General features: G+C 36.8%; 1 protein-coding gene across 1 annotated transcript in view; it reads left to right on the top strand.

Moving 5' to 3' along the window:
- LOC100445724 (EF-hand calcium-binding domain-containing protein 3) overlaps positions 1-20,535 on the top strand; it is a 544,420-nt gene that overhangs the window by 253,898 nt on the left and 269,987 nt on the right. Inside the window, exons 46-48 of the mRNA XM_063718854.1 lie at positions 9,649-9,747; positions 11,101-11,154; positions 17,862-17,966. Of these exons, the coding sequence (XP_063574924.1) occupies positions 9,649-9,747; positions 11,101-11,154; positions 17,862-17,966 (258 nt within the window). The remainder of the gene's footprint in view (positions 1-9,648; positions 9,748-11,100; positions 11,155-17,861; positions 17,967-20,535) is intronic.

The raw sequence follows: 20,535 nt of genomic DNA on the forward strand, positions 1-20,535 counted from the left end.
TGATGGTCACCTGACATTCCTGGTGTATAGGGGTGGGCAGAGCCAGAGTGTCTCCTGCTCTGCTCATGTCTGACTAGCTACCTTCTGTAAGAATGGCTTTTTGGAGAAATGGCTGATCCCAGGTATGCCAAAGAAAATGTACAAGAAGAGCCTGGAATATTTTATAATGCCAGAAAGCAATGAACCTATCCAGTACTACTAAAAGGACTCAAACTCTGACTTGAATGGGTTCCCTCTGGCCAAAGATAGCACAATTTGATAATCAGTAAGAATAATTGTGGTAATTTGAAACAAATCTTTAAATCCATGAGTTTTTTAATGATACTCAAGTGAAACAACAAAACACACAACTAACAAAATCATCACAAATCATCACTGGAAGATTCTAGGAAACAAATTATTTTGAGACTGGTGAATAGAGGGAAATGAGCGCTTTCTATACAAACTGTAATGTATAGTAACCAAATAACCGAAGAGGAAGTTTATCTTATAAATGTATTGCAGCTTAACAAAAAAAGGAATGATTGAAATTGAATATGGGGATTTTGCAACACCTAATAATTTAATGGGTCTAGTCTATAATTATCAGTGATCACTACTATCACCCAAAAATAAAGAAAACTAGACATTGTTTTCTGATGAAAATACAAAATACCAGCTATGAGGTATTTTTTTCCAGACAATCAACCCTGTATCTGGTCAAGCCTCTATATCTTCCCATCGATTCACAGAAAAAAATAGAGCACAGAGGAATATGTTAAACCACATCATGGGGGTGTAATAATCAAAATCCAGGTTATGGGAAACTCTAAGGAGCTAACAACATAGTGTTTTCAACAAAAAAAAAGTGCAGAGAAAAATGAGATAGAGTCAGGACCTATAAATTAAAAGGGACCTGAGTGGCATCTCAAGTAGCCACAGGGTTCTGGAAGCTCCACGTGGTCTTTCTGCTGTTAAGCCTTGGTCCAGTTTCCATCATCCCTTCATAATGGACAATATCCACTAGCTCCTCCTATGGACTATCTTGTGTCATGGGAAATGAAAATAGTTAACACTTTGCATGACTAAATGAACAAAGATGACCAGAGTACTCTTAACTCTATTAGAACTGTTTTTCCTTTTGTATCTGTAATATGGAATGGCATTGTTTTCATGAATTTCTAGAAACTTCACCTGCAAGCTATGCTCCCTGTGTTATCACCATTCCCATTTACAGTATATTTGAGTAAATGATTATATTTAAAAAGTTACATAGGGCTTTTTGGTTGTCCTAAACTTGAACATTTCACTCATTCCATTTATAACTGTGATCATCATTTTTGTGATGATTTCTGGCCTGATTGAAGGAAATTTGAGAGCTCTACATTTAAATATTTTAAGTACTTTTGAAGGTTTTAAAATTACTTTTTTTTAAAATAAGGCATTTATAGTTATTTGGGGTTGTCTGGGATTGTATGAAAGAAAATTAGAGCCACACTGTATTTACATTTACCTTGATAGTTTATTTGTGGGTGGCAGTTTTCTCTAGTTTTTGGGAGTGTGGCAGCTCTTGGAATATTTTACAAATTAGAGCTGAAATCTGTATCATCCTTTACGGCTGGTTTATGTGGCTAGACTAGGAGGAGAGAAGAAATTAAATGATTATTTGCTAATTATTTTACTCCCATAAAAATGTCTAATGTTAAGAAAACTTTCAATAAACACAGTTGATCAAGATGGTAGATGATTTGCAGTGCTTCATGAAATGAGGAAAAATTCTTTCTGCCTTTGCCTGATATAATCTATACAGTAATTATTTATTTATTTATTTATTTATTTGTTTGTTTATTTTTTTCTCCCCCCTCCCCCCACCCCACAACAGTCCCCGAAGTGTGATGTTCCCCTTCCTGTGTCCATGTGTTCTCATTGTTCAATTCCCACCTATGAGTGAGAATATGCGGTATTTGCTTTTTTGTTCTTGCGATAGTTTACTGAGAATGATGATTTCCAATTTCATCCATGTCCCTACAAAGGACGTGAACTCATCATTTTTTATGGCTGCATAGTATTCCATGGTGTAGATGTGCCACATTTTCTTAATCCAGTCTATCATTGTTGGACATTTGGGTTGGTTCCAAGTCTTTGCTATTGTGAATAATGCCGCAATAAACATACGTGTGCATGTGTCTTTATAGCAGCATGATTTATAGTCCTTTGGGTATATACCCAGTAATGGGATGGCTGGGTCAAATGGAATTTCTAGTTCTAGATCCCTGAGGAATCGCCACACTGACTTCCACAAGGGTTGAACTAGTTTACAGTCCCACCAACAGTGTAAAAGTGTTCCTATTTCTCCACATCCTCTCCAGCACCTGTTGTTTCCTGACTTCTTAATGATCGCCATTCTAACTGGTGTGAGATGGTATCTCATTGTGGTTTTGATTTGCATTTCTCTGATGGCCAGTGATGGTGAGCATTTTTTCCTGTGTTTTTTGGCTGCATAAATGTCTTCTTTTGAGAAGTGTCTGTTCATGTCCTTCGCCCACTTTTTCATGGGGTTGTTTGTTTTTTTCTTGTAAATTTGTTGGAGTTCATTGTAGATTCTGGATATTAGCCCTTTGTCAGATGAGTAAGTTGCGAAAATTTTCTCCCATTTTGTAGGCTGCCTGTTCACTCTGATGGTAGTTTCCTTTGCTGTGCAGAAGCTCTTTAGTTTAATTAGATCCCATTTGTCAATTTTGGCTTTTGTTGCCGTTGCTTTTGGTGTTTTAGACATGAAGTCCTTGCCCATGCCTATGTTCTGAATGGTATTGCCTAGGTTTTCTTCTAGGGTTTTTATGGTTTTAGGTCTAACATTTAAGTCTTTAATCCATCTTGAATTGATTTTTGTATAAGGTGTAAGGAAGGGATCCAGTTTCAGCTTTCTACATATGGCTATCCAGTTTTCCCAGCACCATTTATTAAATAGGGAATCCTTTCCCCATTTCTTGTTTTTGTCAGGTTTGTCAAAGATCAGATAGTTGTAGATATGTCGCATTATTTCTGACGGCTCTGTTCTGTTCCATTGATCTATATCTCTGTTTTGGTACCAGTACCATGCTGTTTTGGTTACTGTAGCCTTGTAGTATAGTTTGAAGTCAGGTAGCGTGATGCCTCCAGCTTTGTTCTTTTGGCTTAGGATTGACTTGGCGATGCGGGCTCTTTTTTGGTTCCATATGAACTTTAAAGTAGTTTTTTCCAATTCTGTGAAGAAAGTCATTGGTAACTTGATGGGGATGGCATTGAATCTGTAAATTACCTTGGGAAGGATGGCCATTTTCATGATATTGATTCTTCCTACCCATGAGCATGGAATGTTCTTCCATTTGTTTGTATCCTCTTTTATTTCCTTGAGCAGTGGTTTGTAGTTCTCTTTGAAGAGGTCCTTCACATCCCTTGTAAGTTGGATTCCTAGGTATTTTATTCTCTTTGAAGCAATTGTGAATGGGAGTTCACTCATGATTTGGCTCTCTGTTTGTCTGTTATTGGTGTATAAGAATGCTTGTGATTTTTGTACATTGATTTTGTATCCTGAGACTTTGCTGAAGTTGCTTATCAGCTTAAGGAGATTTTGGGCTGAGACAATGGGGTTTTCTAGATATACTATCATGTCATCTGCAAACAGGGACAATTTGACTTCCTCTTTTCCTAATTGAATACCCTTTATTTCCTTCTCCTGCCTGATTGCCCTGGCCAGAACTTCCAACACTATGTTGAATAGGAGTGGTGAGAGAGGGCATCCCTGTCTTGTGCCAGTTTTCAAAGGGAATGCTTCCAGTTTTTGCCCATTCAGTATGATATTGGCTGTGGGTTTGTCATAAATACCTCTCATTATTTTGAGATATGACCCATCAATACCTAATTTATTGAGAGTTTTTAGCATGAAGGGTTGTTGAATTTTGTCAAAGGCCTTTTCTGCATCTATTGAGATAATCATGTGGTTTTTGACTTTGGTTCTGTTTATATGCTGGATTACATTTATTGATTTGCATATATTGAAACCAGCCTTGCATCCCAGGGATGAAGCCCACTTGATCATGGTGGATAAGCTTTTTGATGTGCTGCTGGATTCTGTTTGCCAGTATTTTATTGAGGATTTTTGCATCAATGTTCATCAAGGATATTGGTCTAAAATTCTCTTTTTTGGTTGTGTCTCTGCCAGGCTTTGGTATCAGGATGATGCTGGCCTCATAAAATGAGTTAGGGAGGATTCCCTCTTTTTCTATTGATTGGAATAGTTTCAGAAGGAATGGTACCAGCTCCTCCTTGTACCTCTGGTAGAATTCGGCTGTGAACCCATCTGGTCCTGGACTTTTTTTGGTTGGTAAGCTATTGATTATTGCCACAATTTCAGCTCCTGTTATTGGTCTATTCAGAGATTCAACTTCTTCCTGGTTTAGTCTTGGGAGGGTGTATGTGTTGAGGAATTTATCCATTTCTTCTAGATTTTCCAGTTTATTTGCGTAGAGGTGTTTGTAATATTCTCTGATGGTAGTTTGTATTTCTGTGGGATCGGTGGTGATATCCCCTTTATCATTTTTTATTGCATCTATTTGATTCTTCTCTCTTTTTTTCTTTATTAATCATGCTAGCAGTCTATCAATTTTGTTGCTCCTTTCAAAAAACCAGCTCCTGGATTCATTTATTTTTTGAAGGGTTTTTTGTGTCTCTATTTCCTTCAGTTCTGCTCTGATTTTAGTTATTTCTTGCCTTCTGCTAGCTTTTGAATGTGTTTGCTCTTGCTTTTCTAGTTCTTTTAATTGTGATGTTAGGGTGTCAATTTTGGATCTTTCCTGCTTTCTCTTGTGGGCATTTAGTGCTATAAATTTCCCTCTACACACTGCTTTGAATGCATCCCAGAGATTCTGGTATGTTGTGTCTTGGTTCTCGTTGGTTTCAAAGAACATCTTTATTTCTGCCTTCATTTCGTTATGTACCCAGTAGTCATTCAGGAGCAGGTTGTTCAGTTTCCATGTAGTTGAGCTGTTTTGAGTGAGATTCTTAATCCTGAGTTCTAGCTTGATTGCACTGTGATCTGAGAGATAGTTTGTTATAATTTCTGTTCTTTTACATTTTCTGAGGAGAGGTTTACTTCCAAGTATATGGTCAATTTTGGAATAGGTGTGGTGTGGTGCTGAAAAAAATGTATATTCTGTTGATTTGGGGTGGAGAGTTCTGTAGATGTCTATTAGGTCCGCTTGGTGCAGAGCTGAGTTCAATTCCTGGGTATCCTTGTTGATTTTCTGTTTCGTTGATCTGTCTAATGTTGACAGTGGGGTGTTAAAGTCTCCCATTATTAATGTGTGGGAGTCTAAGTCTCTTTGTAGGTCAGTCAGGACTTGCTTTATGAATCTGGGTGCTCCTGTATTGGGTGCATATATATTTAGGATAGTTAGCTCTTCTTGTTGAATTAATCCCTTTACCATTATGTAATGGCCTTCTTTGTCTCTTTTGGTCTTTGTTGGTTTAAAGTCTGTTTTATCAGAGACTAGGATTGCAACCCCTGCCTTTTTTTGTTTTCCATTTGCTTGGTAGATCTTCCTCCATCCTTTTATTTTGAGCCTATGTGTTTCTCTGCCCGTGAGATGGGTTTCCTGAATACAGCACACTGATGGGTCTTGAGTCTTTATCCAGTTTGCCAGTCTGTGTCTTTTAATTGGAGCATTTAGTCCATTTACATTTAAAGTTAATATTGTTATGTGTGAATCTGATCCTGTCATTATGATGTTAGCTGGTTATTTTGCTCGTTAGTTGATGCAGTCTCTTCCTAGTCTCGATGGTCTTTACATTTAGGTATGATTTTGCAGTGGCTGGTACCGGTTGTGCCTTTCCATGTTTAGCGCTTCCTTCAGGAGCTCTTTTAGGGTAGGCCTGGTGGTGACAAAATCTCTCAGCATTTGCTTGTCTGTAAAGTATTTTATTTCTCCTTCACTTATGAAGCTTAGTTTGGCAGGATATGAAATTCTGGGTTGAAAATTCTTTTCTTTAAGAATGTTGAATATAGGCCCCCACTCTCTTCTGGCTTGTAGGGTTTCTGCCGAGAGATCCGCTGTTAGTCTGATGGGCTTCCCTTTGATGGTAACCCGACCTTTCTCTCTGGCTGCCCTTAACACTTTTTCCTTCATTTCAACTTTGGTGAATCTGACAATTTATGTGTCTTGGAGTTGCTCTTCTCGAGGAGTATCTTTGTGGTGTTCTCTGTATTTCCTGAATCTGAATGTTGGCCTGCCTTGCTAGATTGGGGAAGTTCTCCTGGATAATATCCTGCAGAGTGTTTTCCAACTTGTTTCCATTCTCCCCGTCACTTTCAGGTACACCAATCAGACGTAGATTTGGTCTTTTCACATAGTCCCACATTTCTTGGAGGCTTTGCTCGTTTCTTTTTATTCTTTTTTCTCTAAACTTCCGTTCTCGCTTCATTTCATTCATTTCATCTTCCAGGGCTGATACCCTTTCTTCCATTTGATCGCATCGGCTCCTGAGGCTTCTGCATTCTTCATGGAGTTCTCGAGCCTTGGTTTTCAGCTCCATCAGCTCCTTTAAGCACTTCTCTGTATTGGTTATTCTAGTTATACATTCTTCTAAATTTTTTTCAAAGTTTTCAACTTCTTTGCCTTTGGTTTGAATATCCTCCCGTAGCTCGGAGTAATTTGATCGTCTGAAGCCTTCTCTCAGCTCGTCAAAGTCATTCTCCATCCAGCTTTGTTCCATTGCTGGTGAGGAACTGCGTTCCTTTGGAGAAGGAGAGGTACTCTGCTTTTTAGAGTTTCCAGTTTTTCTGCTCTGTTTTTTCCCCATCTTTGTGGTTTTATCTACTTTTGGTCTTTGATGATGGTGATGTACAGATGGGCTTTTGGTGTGGATGTCCTTTCTGTTAGTTTTCCTTCTAACAGACAGGACCCTCAGCTGCAGGTCTGTTGGAGTACCTGGCCGGCCGTGTGAGGTATCAGTCTGCCCCTGCTGGGGGGTGCCTCCCAGTTAGGCTGCTCGGGGGTCAGGGGTCAGGGACCCACTTGAGGAGGCAGTCAGCCCGTTCTCAGATCTCCAGTTGCGTGCTGGGAGAACCACTGCTCTCCTCAAAGCTCAGATGGAAATGCAGAAATCACCCGTCTTCTGCGTCGCTCGCGCTGGGAGCTGTAGACCGGAGCTGTTCCTATTCGGCCATCTTGGCTCCTCCCCCTATACAGTAATAATTTAAGCCACAATTTATTTTAAAAATGAGTGCCTCTTGGGAAACTTCTTTTCTGTTCTAACACTTCCATGTTAAAGTGAAATTATCTTAAAGCTGTATTAGGGCCTATTAAATTACTGACATTTGAATACCTATTTGTTTATTTACTCCATTGAGTCTTTTGTTATGGTTCTGATTTATAAAAATTTAAATGATGGGATCCATACCCCAAACCTCAGCATCATACAATATTCCCATGTAACAAATCTGCACATGTACCCCCGTATCTGAAATAAAAGTTGAAATAAATTTTAAAAATAAAGAAAAAGAAAATGCAGCATAAAAATTTTTAATGAATTCTTGGTTTACTTCAAGGAAAAAGGAGGAAAATGAGAAAATTCAAGGATCTTTTTCTCACTCCTTATCTCATTCCTGTAGGTAATGAGCTGGATCAAGGTTGGAAGAAAAATTAATATATGTGAAAATTGAAATCCATAAAAAAGTAAAAGGTTTCATTGTTTTGCTCAGTTTAGAAAAGTGAATACCAATAGCATAAAAAAGTGTTTGTATGATATGTGATTATGGAATTTTTTCCCTAGTAAGTGATTGCAGATGACTTATGATAGCAAAGGTATTTTGCTATCAGTGTAAGGATTTCTTTTTCCCCTCAGCTCAGGCTTACTGTATAGATCTGAAAAATTATTTGTATGAATTGAACAAACGTCTTTATATCAGTGTAAAAGCTAAAAAAAAATTTTTAAAGAGACCTAAAAGATGTAATAGCATTTGCAATTACAGATAACAGACTTTATTAGGATCATTATTTGAACAAACTCATATAAAATTAAGACAGAGAAATATGAACACAAACTAGATACTTGATAATTTAAGGAATACTTGTTAACAATTTTAGCATGATAATGATTTAGTAATATTTTTACAGTGCTCTTATATTTTATTCATACATATTGAAATATTTACAGATGATTTGATATGATGTCTATGATTTGCTCCTAAATAGTTAGGATAGGATGGCAGGAGTAGGTAGGAGTAGAGAAAGATTAAGAATGGATATGAGTTATTAATTGTCATATTACCAAATGGAAAGTATTCTAAATGTCCTACTTTCATTTCATTTGGAAAGACTGTCATGCAGAATTCTAAAAGAAATTTTAACTTTCTAAATTTATTTATGAAATGTTGGAGTCTTTCACAGTGTTTATAAATCATTATATATTTGCCTTTTATTGCAGCAGAAAAATATAATAATAATAAGTTAGATGAAGCAAATAGATGTAATGGAGGCTCTTAAAAGTAAGAAGAGGCCGGGCGCGGTGGCTCACACCTGTAATCCAAGCACTTTGGGAGGCCTAGGCAGGTGGATCACTTGAGGTCAGGAGTTTGAAACCAGCCTGGCCAACATGGTGAAACCCCGTCTCTACTAAAATACAAAAATTAGCCAGGCTTGGTGGCAGGCACCTGTAATCCCAGCTATTTGGAAGGCCGAGGTAAGAGACTTGCTTGAACCTGAGAGGCAGAGGTTGCAATGAGCCAAGATCGCGCCTACTGCACTCCAGCCTGGGTGACGGAGCAAGACTCCGTCTCTGGGGGAAAAAAAAAAAAAGTAAGATGAAAAGGCAGTAACTGTGATCCTTTTGCTTTGATTCTTATACCATTTCCTAGTCATTAGAGTGTCAGTCTTGCCACCATATATTAATTGGTTTGTTATTATTTTACATATTTATCAGTTAATATCACATGATAATCTGTTTCGTATTTTGGAAAGAAGTTCCAATCTTGATAGGCAAGGAAAAAAACAACCTCTGTGTCTATGCAACAAAAATGTGAAATAGAGACTTCAGGATTTTATCAGCAATGGAGACTACCTTTTTAGATAGTCTGGGCAACATTTATTTGTCTAATGTTTTAATATTAGATTCCTTGCCTTCGATGCTATAATTCATTCAGTTAATTAACATTTACTGTGCTCTTATATTCTAGGTACTTCTCTAGTATTATAGGTGTAGGAAATACAGTGGTGAATCAGGCAATGTTCCTGCCTTCGTGAAACTCATATTCCCACTAAAGTGAGGGAGAAATTAATAAATAAAAATGAGATAATTATTTTATAAAGCAATTATTAGTGCTATGAAAGAAAAAGAAAGTAACATGATCAAGAGTGGAAGATGGCGGGGTTACTTTAGATGGGATAGTTAGGGACTGCCTGATAGAGGAGGGTGACACTTGAGCTGACGTTTGGAGTCAGCTTCCTTTTAGAAATCTTGCTGAATAGGATTTTCTTTAACATAAGCCTAATGAAATACATTTTATTTCTAATTCTGATATTAAACCTCATTGCCACTTGGATAGATTTTGGACATAGTATTGATAATATATGGACATTGTTTTGGTGTTGTAGAGTCATGATACCTTTTTCATAGTTCTTTCTCTTTTCCAAGAGGGAAAGGTTGATATTGATAACCTTGACACCATTCTAGAGAAAATGGAAATGAATTTCTCTGATAAGGAATTTGAAGAACTGTCATACAATTGGCCAGGTAATTATGAGTATTATAGACACCCTTATCCCCCTTAAAGGATAATTTGGGATTGTGGGCTTATGATTTCACATTTTTAAAATTCTATTTTTTTAGTTCTTCAAATACCACTGACACATGTTAAGGGAACTCAGTCCAAAAGTAAGCATTTCATTTTGCTGAACTGAGCACTACCTTCATGATATTTTAGAATATTCTATGTTGCTTGAAGTAAATTCAAAGAAGCAAAACCCCATGCTAGGCTCTGGAGATGAGATTTATAAAAATGTAAAACTTAGTGTTTGTTTCTAAAGGTGCATTAGATTAAGGGAGAAGAGAAATATATAGGCAAAAAAGTATAAGTGAAAGTAATTTAGGGGTTAGAAATATCAGCTTATCAAAGGTGCTCACTGAGGACTAAGTGTGACCATGGTCAGTTTTAAGAATGTTGGTGCAAGTGATTGTGCTCCTTTTAAATCCTGCCCCAGCAGCCTACTTGACTTGGAATGGAACAAATGTTGATTTAGGAATCTGACAGATACAGTTTTCAATCTCATACTAACTTTGTGATTTAGGCAAGGTTCTTAACTTTTCTGAGGCTCAACTTCTTTGTATGTTTTTTAAAAAAGGAGTCATAGTAACTTCATAGAAGTATGAGATAGATGCATTGTATGAAAGCATCTATCACAATATGTGGCTTGGTAGACATGCATTAGATTTCATTTTCTTTCCTTCCTTGAGTGAAAGAGAACAAATTAGAGAGGTTAGGAGATCAAATGAACCTGCTTGATATGGAGGAAAATATTTTAAAATTTTTGCTCTAATGCTATAAATAGAGTTTAACACTAAAGTACTTTAATGAAAAAAAAGCATGTGTATCATTTTTCAAATGCTCATTTTTTTCCATGTTCTTATGGTGTGGGGAGGGATTGTAAAAATACAGTTATACTGAAAATAGTGGGAAATTGTTGATTTCTTATGCTCTGTCTCACGGTTAAGAATTTCACAGGCCGGGCACGGTGGCTCACGCCTGTAATCCCAGCACTTTGGAAGGCCGAGGCAGGCGGATCACGAGGTTAAGAGATCAAAACCATCCTGGCCAAAATGATGAAACCCCGTCTCTACTAAAAATACAAAACTTAGCTGGGCGTGGTGGCGCGTGCCTATAGTCCCAGCTACTTGGGAGGCTGAGGCAGGAGAATCACTTGAACCCAGAAGCCAGAGGTTGCAGTGAGCCAAGATCACACCATTGCTCTCCAGCCTGGGAGACAGGGCCAGACTCCGTCTAAAAAAAAAAAAAAAAAAAAAAAAAAAAAATTTCACATTGTGTTTTTGAATCTCACTGTGGCCTCTGTGATTTGTTTTGTTTTATAGCCGATGGGAAAGTGAAATGTATTAAACTAGTGCATGCAGCTATACCTGTTACAGGTAAGAAGTTGATGTAAAACTGAGATACTAATGCTTTACAAAATTTTTTTTGCAACGGTATTTTGAATATGTAACCATTTCTTTGTAACTTCTGCCACTTTATTAACTTATACAAATGTTTTCTAATGAACTACTTTGAATTTCAGTGTCTCAAAATCAAATTATAGTGCTGTTTCTTGACAGAAGTCCTCCATTCTCTAGAGGTATTACCAATAGCATGCTTTGCTTGTTATACTTTAGAAATATGAAACCTAAATCAGCATAATAAAAATAATAATGACTACTATGTAGTGGACACTTTCTGTATACCAGGCACTGTGTCAAGTGCTTTGCATGCATTAATTCATTTGTTACTGTTATATCTGTTAGATAGGTACTGTTATATTCTTCATTTTATAAATGAAGGACGAGAGGCTTAGAGGGTAAATATCAGGATAAAATGTATGTAATTTTTCTTCAGACTGTATCTATATATAGACAACCAGCTTCATAATACAAGAGAAAATAATAATGATACTCCCTGTTAGTAAATAATTTTAGGTTGTTGATATATAATATTTCTGACCTGGAATTATAAGAGGATTACCAAAATATGACTATTTTAATAGCAATTAATTGGAAATAGCTCATATCTCTATTTTCATCTATAACTGAATTAGAGTGATACAAGCATGCTAGGTATTTTGCTTATCTTTGCAATTATTAAATAATTCTTAAATGTTTTTCTGGGCTCTTTTTCTAATCTTTCACAGGAAAGAAAATTGATCCCAGTGACTTTCAAAATATTCCTGGGAGTATGTCTGTTAAACTCACAGATAAGGAAATGTTCAGCTGATGAATTTCCCTTCAAGGGAGCTTTGTTTTGAGGCTTGTGTGTGAAAATTTCCAGATCTATATCATCATACTAACATTTTATAAAATATCTATATCATCATACTAACATTTTATAAAATATGTTGAGGAAAACATTAGCTCAATATAACTATAATGAAAAATAAAACTTTTGTGATTGAATTTTTAGTATATTTATAGCAGCAAACCATTCACTTACAGGTTCTTCCATCAGTATTAAACAATTTCGAATGGTATACCAGAATTACCTATAGGCCTAAAGTCTAAGTATAAACAAAGAGGGAAACAAGTCTGAGAGGTACAGAGGAAGAAAATAGGGAAGTAGTCATAAAGAAAAAAAATATTAAAGGAATGGGTATGTGTGTGTAGCAAATTCAAATTTGACATACAACAAACTGAGATACACAATAAATGTGGTGTGTTCTTTATTTTTTCTAACCTCATTTCTCTCTCAGTCCCCCATCCTATTCTGGCTGTGGGTGGGATGTTGAAAGGTGAGAAGGTAGGATTCAAATTGACCGGTAATCCAGTTTCTTCTGGTTTAAGCAAAAAATTAGTCTCTTTTGGCTGACCCAGCTCATTTTGGGAAATTATCAGTTTTCAAGTATTTCCCTTACTTCCCCTCAGAAAGGCACCCCAGTATAAGGGAAAGCTTGAATGTCTTCCTGGTGGTAGAAGAGGGCAGCCAGACCTTGTCTTATTGTCTGGGTTCTTGATACTCTCTTTAGCAATGTCCCATATTTCATGGGATTCCATAGATCCTGTTGACCTCTCCTGCAGAATTCTACTGCTTGAAAAATTCACGATCTGTTTTCCCAGCAAAGCCAAGATTCTGTGATCCTTCCTTCACTAACTTGGCTCAGCACTCACTGGTGATAGGGGCCTTTGAGTCCCAGTTAAGTATTCTGTCTGCACCCAGACTGGACCGTCGACCCCAATAGCTTGTGTTAGGAATCATCTTGCCCTTTGACTTGATATCCCATGGCAAACCCACTGGCTTTCATCTCTGAAATACCTTTCACATTCCTCACTGGAAGTACATGGAAGTATCTGAATTTCTCACGTATCACACAAAAACCAAAGGAGACTAAGGGGTGGCATATTTTCAGCCCTTTGTCTGCCTACATATACCATGCCACAATATCTATCCTTCATGACAATGGAATGCTAGTGCCTGCACACTTAGTGAGGTGGTAACTTCACAAAGTTCCAAATAGAAAGTATGACACAAGTCCTTGTTGCTTTTTTCATACCCCACCCTCATCCCACTGGCATATCTGGAGTTTTTCTTCTATCTTACCTTCTCTTGGAGAGGGGAGTTCGGGTGGAGATGGAAGGTGGGCAGTAGGCTGCAAGAACACTTAAACCTCTCAGTAAATGGAGATAAATAGATAAAAGAGAAATAGATGAAAGGTGATAAGTAGGTAGGTAGATAGATAGATGATAACTAGATAAAACTATATTACTGTAACCATTGCTCTTCCCAGTTGCACTTTCTTAAACCGTAAAGTGGACTTTTTCTTTTCTCTTCTTATCAAGTAGGGGGTAGAAAGAAGGAGGAAAGGAGTTTCCCTTATGTAATTTTTGGCCTCTCAGTCCTCTAGTTTACAGTAACACTAAGTGTCAGACCTTGGAGTTTTGCTTTGTAAAAGTAGCCTTTAAACATTAAAAACAAGTTTTTTCTTTTGAAGTGGTGTAAATTCTATGGCTGATTTGGGAAAGGTTGCATGGAAGAAAGGAAATGTGAGAACGAAAAGTACATTGATATAATTTAAAATGTTATACCTGTACATATATTCAGCAAGCAGGGTGTCACTAACAACTGCTTCAAGAGTGACAAGATTTTGGCCTAGCTTCCATATTTTAGTGAAGATATTTCTTTTCTTTCTTTCTTTTTTTTCTTTTTTGTTTTCTCTTTTTTTTTGTTTTGTTTTGTTTTGTTTTTTGTTTTTTGTTTTTTTTGTTTAGACACAAGGTCTTACTATGTTGCCCATGCAGATCTTGAACTGCTGGGCCCAAGCTATCATCCTGCTTTGGCCTCCCAAAGTGCTGGGATTACAGATGTGAGCCACCACGGCCAGCCAGTGAAGATATTCCTATTTTTTTCTTTTTTTTTCTTCATCGTCCTCATAAGATATTCCTAATTTTTAAGGCAAATCAGAAAAGTGCTCCTTTATGAAACTTAAACTATTTTATGGATTTTATTTCTCTTCTCTGTGAGTTGTATTTTGCCTTATTTTTTTTAATTTAAAACTTTTCTATTTAGGCTGTCAACCAGTGATCTGTTCTCCACTATAGTTTCATCTCTAAGAATGTTATAGAAATGGAAAAATAGAGTATGAAAATTTATGAAACCATCTTAGGTGCATTTTACCTGTTTCTTGGATTCCATGAAGCTGGTGCAGAACTCACAGGTTAAGGAGACATTGTGCCATAACCACATTGTTTTGGTTGGTGGAAATAATGGTTTAAGATTCCAGATTGTAATGATATCTTGTCTTCACCATCCTTCTGATATTCATAACTGAGAGTGCTTCTCTATCCTGTCATCCTGGCTGCCCACCCAACCACAGGACCAGCAGCTGTTTCTTACTTCTTACCATGTGATGTACCTCTTGCTTATGCCCAGCTGCTACTGACTGGTCCCTGTCTTGTTTCTTCTTCCAGGCTTCTTATGGTCTGAATTTGTACCTTGGTTCCCTTTTTTTGGTATCCCAGTCTATAGGGAAATAGTTCTAAAGTCAAATATTTACTTCCTGCTTCCAGATGTCCCTGTGTACTCCTCCTCTCAAGCCTTCCTGGTGTTTAAGCTCGATAGTCCCCCAAGTGTTCCATTCCAGTTCTTCCAGCTGAGCCCCAGCCAGCCTGTAGGTGTTGCTCTGGCCTTTTGTGGTTCTGTGATTGCCAGTTTTTATTATGAATTCCAGCAGGGCTGGTATACCTGTTGCCCATCTGCTTCCAGTTTGAAGGCTAATAAGGGGAGATGCTATTTGTGGAGTCCACATGTGTGCAATCTCTGGATAAAAGAATTGTCCCCTGGGACCCTGCCAAGGCCTGATATGCTGATAACATGACAGCCTGTCACCACATTGGATTGATTTTCTCCTCCCACCATCACTGTCATCAAATAGCTTCATCTTCATATTAAGTATAGGATTTAAAGTCTATATGTGCCACCTGGGATGCCCTCTTCCCTCTTCTGTCTTTGTAAATATTATCTGTCCTGAAAGATGTGATACCTTTATCCTCTGTTTCTATTTCTGCATATACTGAGTGTACCCTGCCTGCCTGGTTTCTGCAATTGTTTTCTTTTAAGATGTCTTGCCACTATCATAGATAGCTTACAACAGACTTCACAGATCAGGTGTTATGCAGTCTCTCTGGTGCTGTTGCTTGTGTTGGTGACTGACTCCAGGAGAAAAGCCTGATGTGGTGGTTTATCCTTCTGTTGGGTCTTCTTACTGGAATGTGGTGGACTGTTACTGACCAACTCTACACTTGTCTCCTATTTTCCCTAGTGCGGACCTTTGAGAAATAAGAAGAGGGAGCTTCAGCCTTTATTCTGAAGTTTCAAACTACTTCTAGATCCTTAAATTTTTTTTTATTCAGGAGAAGCCAGGAATCAAGGTTATTAAGTAATTATAACATGCCAGAACAAATCAAGCAGACTTGAATTGAGAAGAGATGGGAAAAGGGAAAGATTGATCATTCTATCACTCCTCTACCTTCCCAAAACTTCCATCTCCATTATTTGTGGGCTCATAGTGGTTGCAAACAATTAGGGTTTGGGAATTATCAGTTTAAGAGTGTGTATGTATGCACCTGCTCACAGATCCACACCCATTAGATTGGATTCCTGGAACTGGTGCGTGAGAAAAAAAAAAGTCAAAAAAAGGCAAAACTCTAGCATTATGGAAATAAGTTAAGTGTCAAAGGTGTGAATTACTGGTCAATTTCAAACTTTGGGGAAAGGCTATGAAACATTTGTATTGACTTAGCTGTAGCATAGGAGAGCATGGTCTGAAATCTATTGTTACTACTATGAATGACATTACTCATTATTAGTGAAGAACTATTACCATTGTAGGAAATTGAAGAATGTCTTTTGCGATGCACACTGTTTGAGCATTACCCTCCATCCCAAAGAAAGACATGAATCAGTCTGTCGTTGTTGGACATTTGGGTTGGTTCCAAGTCTTTGCTATTGTGAATAGTGCTGCAATAAACAAACATGTGCATATGTCTTTATAGCAGCGTGATTTATAATCCTTTGGGTATATACCCAGTAATGGGATGGCTGGGTCAAATGGTATTTCTAGTTCTAGATCCCTGAGGAATTGCCACACTGACTTCCACAATGGTTGAACTAGTTTACATATACACCATGGAATACTATGCAGCCATAAAAAATGATGAGTTCATGTCCTTTGCAGGGGCATGGATGAAACTGGAAACCATCATTCTCAGCAAACTGTCGCAAGGACAAAAAACCAAACACTGCATGTTCTCACTCATAGATGGGAACTGAACAATGAGAACACATGGACACAGGAAGGGGAACATCACACACTGGGGACTGTTGTGGGGCAGGGGGATGGGGGAGGGATAGCATTAGGAGATATACATAATGCTAAATGACGAGTTAATGGGTGCAGCACACCAACATGGCACACACAGACATATGTAACAAACCTGCACGTTGTGCACATGTACCCTAAAACTTAAAGTATAATAATAATAAAATTAAAAAAAAAGAAAGACATGAATCATCACAATGATGGACATATATTCGGTTATATTGCTTTGCTAAATATTTGTCTTCTGAGCTAAATATTAGTCTTTTACAGTAAGTTTTTTCTCAGTAATGACCATAAATAGATGATCAGATATATTTCACAGTAGAGACATAAACTAAGTCTGAGAAGGTGTATCAGGTATATTTCACAGTAGAGACATAAACTAAGTCTGAGAAGGTGTATCAGAATGAAATCTTATCTGGTTTGAAAGCTTTCAATGGTAAGATGGATGATGAGTTAACAAATCACTCTCAATTTACCTCTTTGTTGTCGTAGTTCCTAATCACTTGATAAGGAATCCTGCTACTCTCCAACATATGGATCCAACATAATTTACACTATTTCTTATCTTGGCAGAATGTCTATTTTTGTTTTATTTATATTGATCATATTTATACACATTTTGATACACTTTCCTAGAGAAGAGACTGAGTTTATTTTTAAAGGTTAATTGTAAAATGCAAGAGAATTGCCATTCAGTGATTGTGGTTAGCGTGGACAATGAATCTAGTTTGGGTTAAAAAGGTAAATGAGCCTACCTTTGGCTCAGAAGTAGTTATTAAAGTGTATCAAGCACTTTCTATGCTGACAGAGTTCTAGGTTTTTTCACATGTAACTTTATCCCCACAGAAACTCTGTGAAACAGGTAGGAACATCTTCATTTCATACAACAGAAAACTGGAAACCAAAGAAGTTAGGTTATTTGAATAAGTTCCTGTAGATAATAAATAGTAGAAAACAGTATTCAAACCCATGTATTCTTATTCCAACCATAGTAATTTTCTCATTTCACTAGAAATTCTTATTTTCATTATAAGAATAATACACTGGAAGCTAATTTTGTTCCCTTTGAAAATTTATGGTGAGTATGTTTATTCTTCTAAAAAGATTTAAGGGAACTGAGCTTAATTCTAACCATATTGAATCTCTGTGTAAACTTAAACAGGTTCCAGTGATCTTAAGTCTACCTGCAAAACAAAATCTTTAATGCATAAGCAAATATAAGGTGGAACATTTCAGCATTAGTGGGAATTTTCATATTTCTTTCTCTTTACTAAGGAGAGACAGTAGATATCAGAGACTTGGACAACGTACTAGGAAACATGGGGATTGAACTTACCAAAGAAGAACTTGGAGAACTGACAAGAAACCTTCCAGTTGATGGTGACTCATTTTAGATATAAAAAAATTCTTCAGAAGTGGGTCGAGGGTTTATATATGAGTATTTCTAAAACCAGTTTAATTTTGTGATCATAAAAAACCTTGCAACATCTCAGAAAGATTCAGTTTCAGAGCAAGAACAAAGCCTGTCTTCATTTTCTAAATCCACATAGAATACAAAGCATTTGACTAGATTGATTCTAAGATTGTTTTTCACATCTGGGAATGTTCAGAAAGCCAAAGAAAAGAGTGGAAAAAGAAAGGACTGAAAGAAGGTTAATGTGTATTCTTTCCATATTTCCCATTCATTTTTGTGTTCTGACTCAGCTCCCTAACATTGCTGAAACTTCTCTAAGGACACCATAAGTTGCCATTTGTCGATTGCATTAGACATTATTCATTCTGTTTCTTATTGGAGCTCTCTGCTGTCTTTGATATTGATGATAAATCTGACCTTGAAATTTTGTTCCCCTAGTTTCTGTGTCGTTACCACAATCTGGATTTTCTCATTCTGATTTTCATTTTACATCCTCTCTTTGGAAAATCTCACTCATATCTACGGTTTTACATATCACCTACATGCTGATGACTTTCAAATCTGTATTTTTACACAGACCTCTCCCCTGCACTGCAGACTGGTATATCTAAATGCCTGCTAGACATTTCTACTCAGATATTCCGTAGGAGACATCCTTTAACCTATTTGAAACTGAATTCATTTGTTCCCTGTCCAAGCTACCTTCTAGTCCTATATTCTCTGCCCCATTTGTTCTATCACTGTCTATTTAGTCACATAAGCTAGATACATGGGATTCATTTTTTATAACCACTTGTTTCCTATCACCTCCTATCTGGACTATCACTTTATCATGCCAGTTTTACCTCAAACTACCATACATAGATGATTGGATATATGACAAAGCAAGTATACTAAAATGTTAATAGTAGAATCTAGATGATAGGCCTGTTCATTGTACAGTTTTTTCAACTTTGCTGTATGTTTGCAAATTTACATAATAAAGCATTGAAAAAATTCCATATATAAATCTGTTAACATCTCTTTGTTCCTTCTATCATTGTCATATTTCAGGTTCTTTCCTTCCTGGTTTCAGCTATTACAGTGGCTTCTACAAAATAGCCATCATAGTGATCTATATGAGATGCAAATCTGACCACATCATGACTCAATTTAAAAGTGTTTAGTGGCTTACAATCATGTGCTAAAAAATGTCTTAAGTCCATTGATATGGAAAACAAGTTCCTTCATGATTTGGATCCTGTTTACCTAATCTAGTATTTTACCCTCCAATAATATTGCACTTTTATTCCATTTTATATCATAGAATAAAATAACTTTATATCACTTGTATTTTACGTCATGCTTTTTATCATTTCCTTGCTTTGTTTATGATGTCTCCATTACTCAGAGGGCCTCTCCTTTCCCTTCATATGACTAACTCTTTCTCATTGCTTATCAGAATTGAAAGCCACGTTTTTTTTTTTTTTTTTCAGAAAGTTGTCTCTTAACTACCCAGACTATATTAGATACCTCTTTTCTGTATTTCCACAATAACTGTGCATACATTTTTCATTATATTTGCCACATTGTACTGTAATTGTGTATTTATATTTATTTGCCTATCTTGTCAGTTTAATGTGAGCCTTAAAGTAGGGATGGGTATATTATTTATCTTCCAATACCTAGAAGAGTACTTGGCATATAAGTAGGCACTCCACAAATGTTAAATTAGAGATGGACAAATTACTGAGTAAATGAGAGAATGACATAATTAATAAGTGAATGAATAGATATTGACAAGATAATTCCTAAAGAAAATGAAGAACTGCTTTTGGTCAGGACACTAATATTTACACCTGGTATAATGTAATCATTTGCAGCAATTCTGAGTGACATGCTGTATCAAAGTCTGTTAGGAATAGACCAGAGATGAACATATGGTCTTTGTCACCAGAGACCTGTGGCATTATCAGAATTGAGGGTCTTCAGAGAATTAACTTGCATGGATGGTATTTTTCACCACGTTTATAAGAAAGCATAATAGCCCAGTAAGAACATATTCTTTACCGAGCCAGACTTTATGGTCCAGTGGTCAAGGGCCAGCTTACTAATATGGAATTAACTCTTGAAGACTATCTTTTATTGAATTGTTTCAAGTGTTGCTATGCAGGAAGAAGATAAACAGGTAGTGACACGTAGGGTGGGCTCTAGTTCCTCGACCTTGGCTTCAACCATAGCAGTTTATTATAGTCATCAATTTTTATATGTTTATCTCTCATACAACCTATACATTCATACATTAACATCCTCAAATTGTCCTTTGTATTGTGAATTCAAACTTGGGACCTTGGCTGAAATGACTGTATGGTAACATGGTCTGGCAGCTGGCATTTCAATTTGGTAGTTGCCATCTTTTTCTGGACAGCAATATTTCTCTTATTATTTTAATATATGATTGTGCATATACATCTGCATGCATACATACTTAAATTTTGCTTTTACTATATAAAAATAAAGAGGAAATGGAAGCTTAAATGCCGATATTAGTAATAA

Source organism: Pongo abelii, chromosome 19 (genome assembly GCF_028885655.2).
Source record: "Pongo abelii isolate AG06213 chromosome 19, NHGRI_mPonAbe1-v2.0_pri, whole genome shotgun sequence".
Taxonomy (NCBI): Eukaryota; Metazoa; Chordata; class Mammalia; order Primates; family Hominidae; genus Pongo; species Pongo abelii.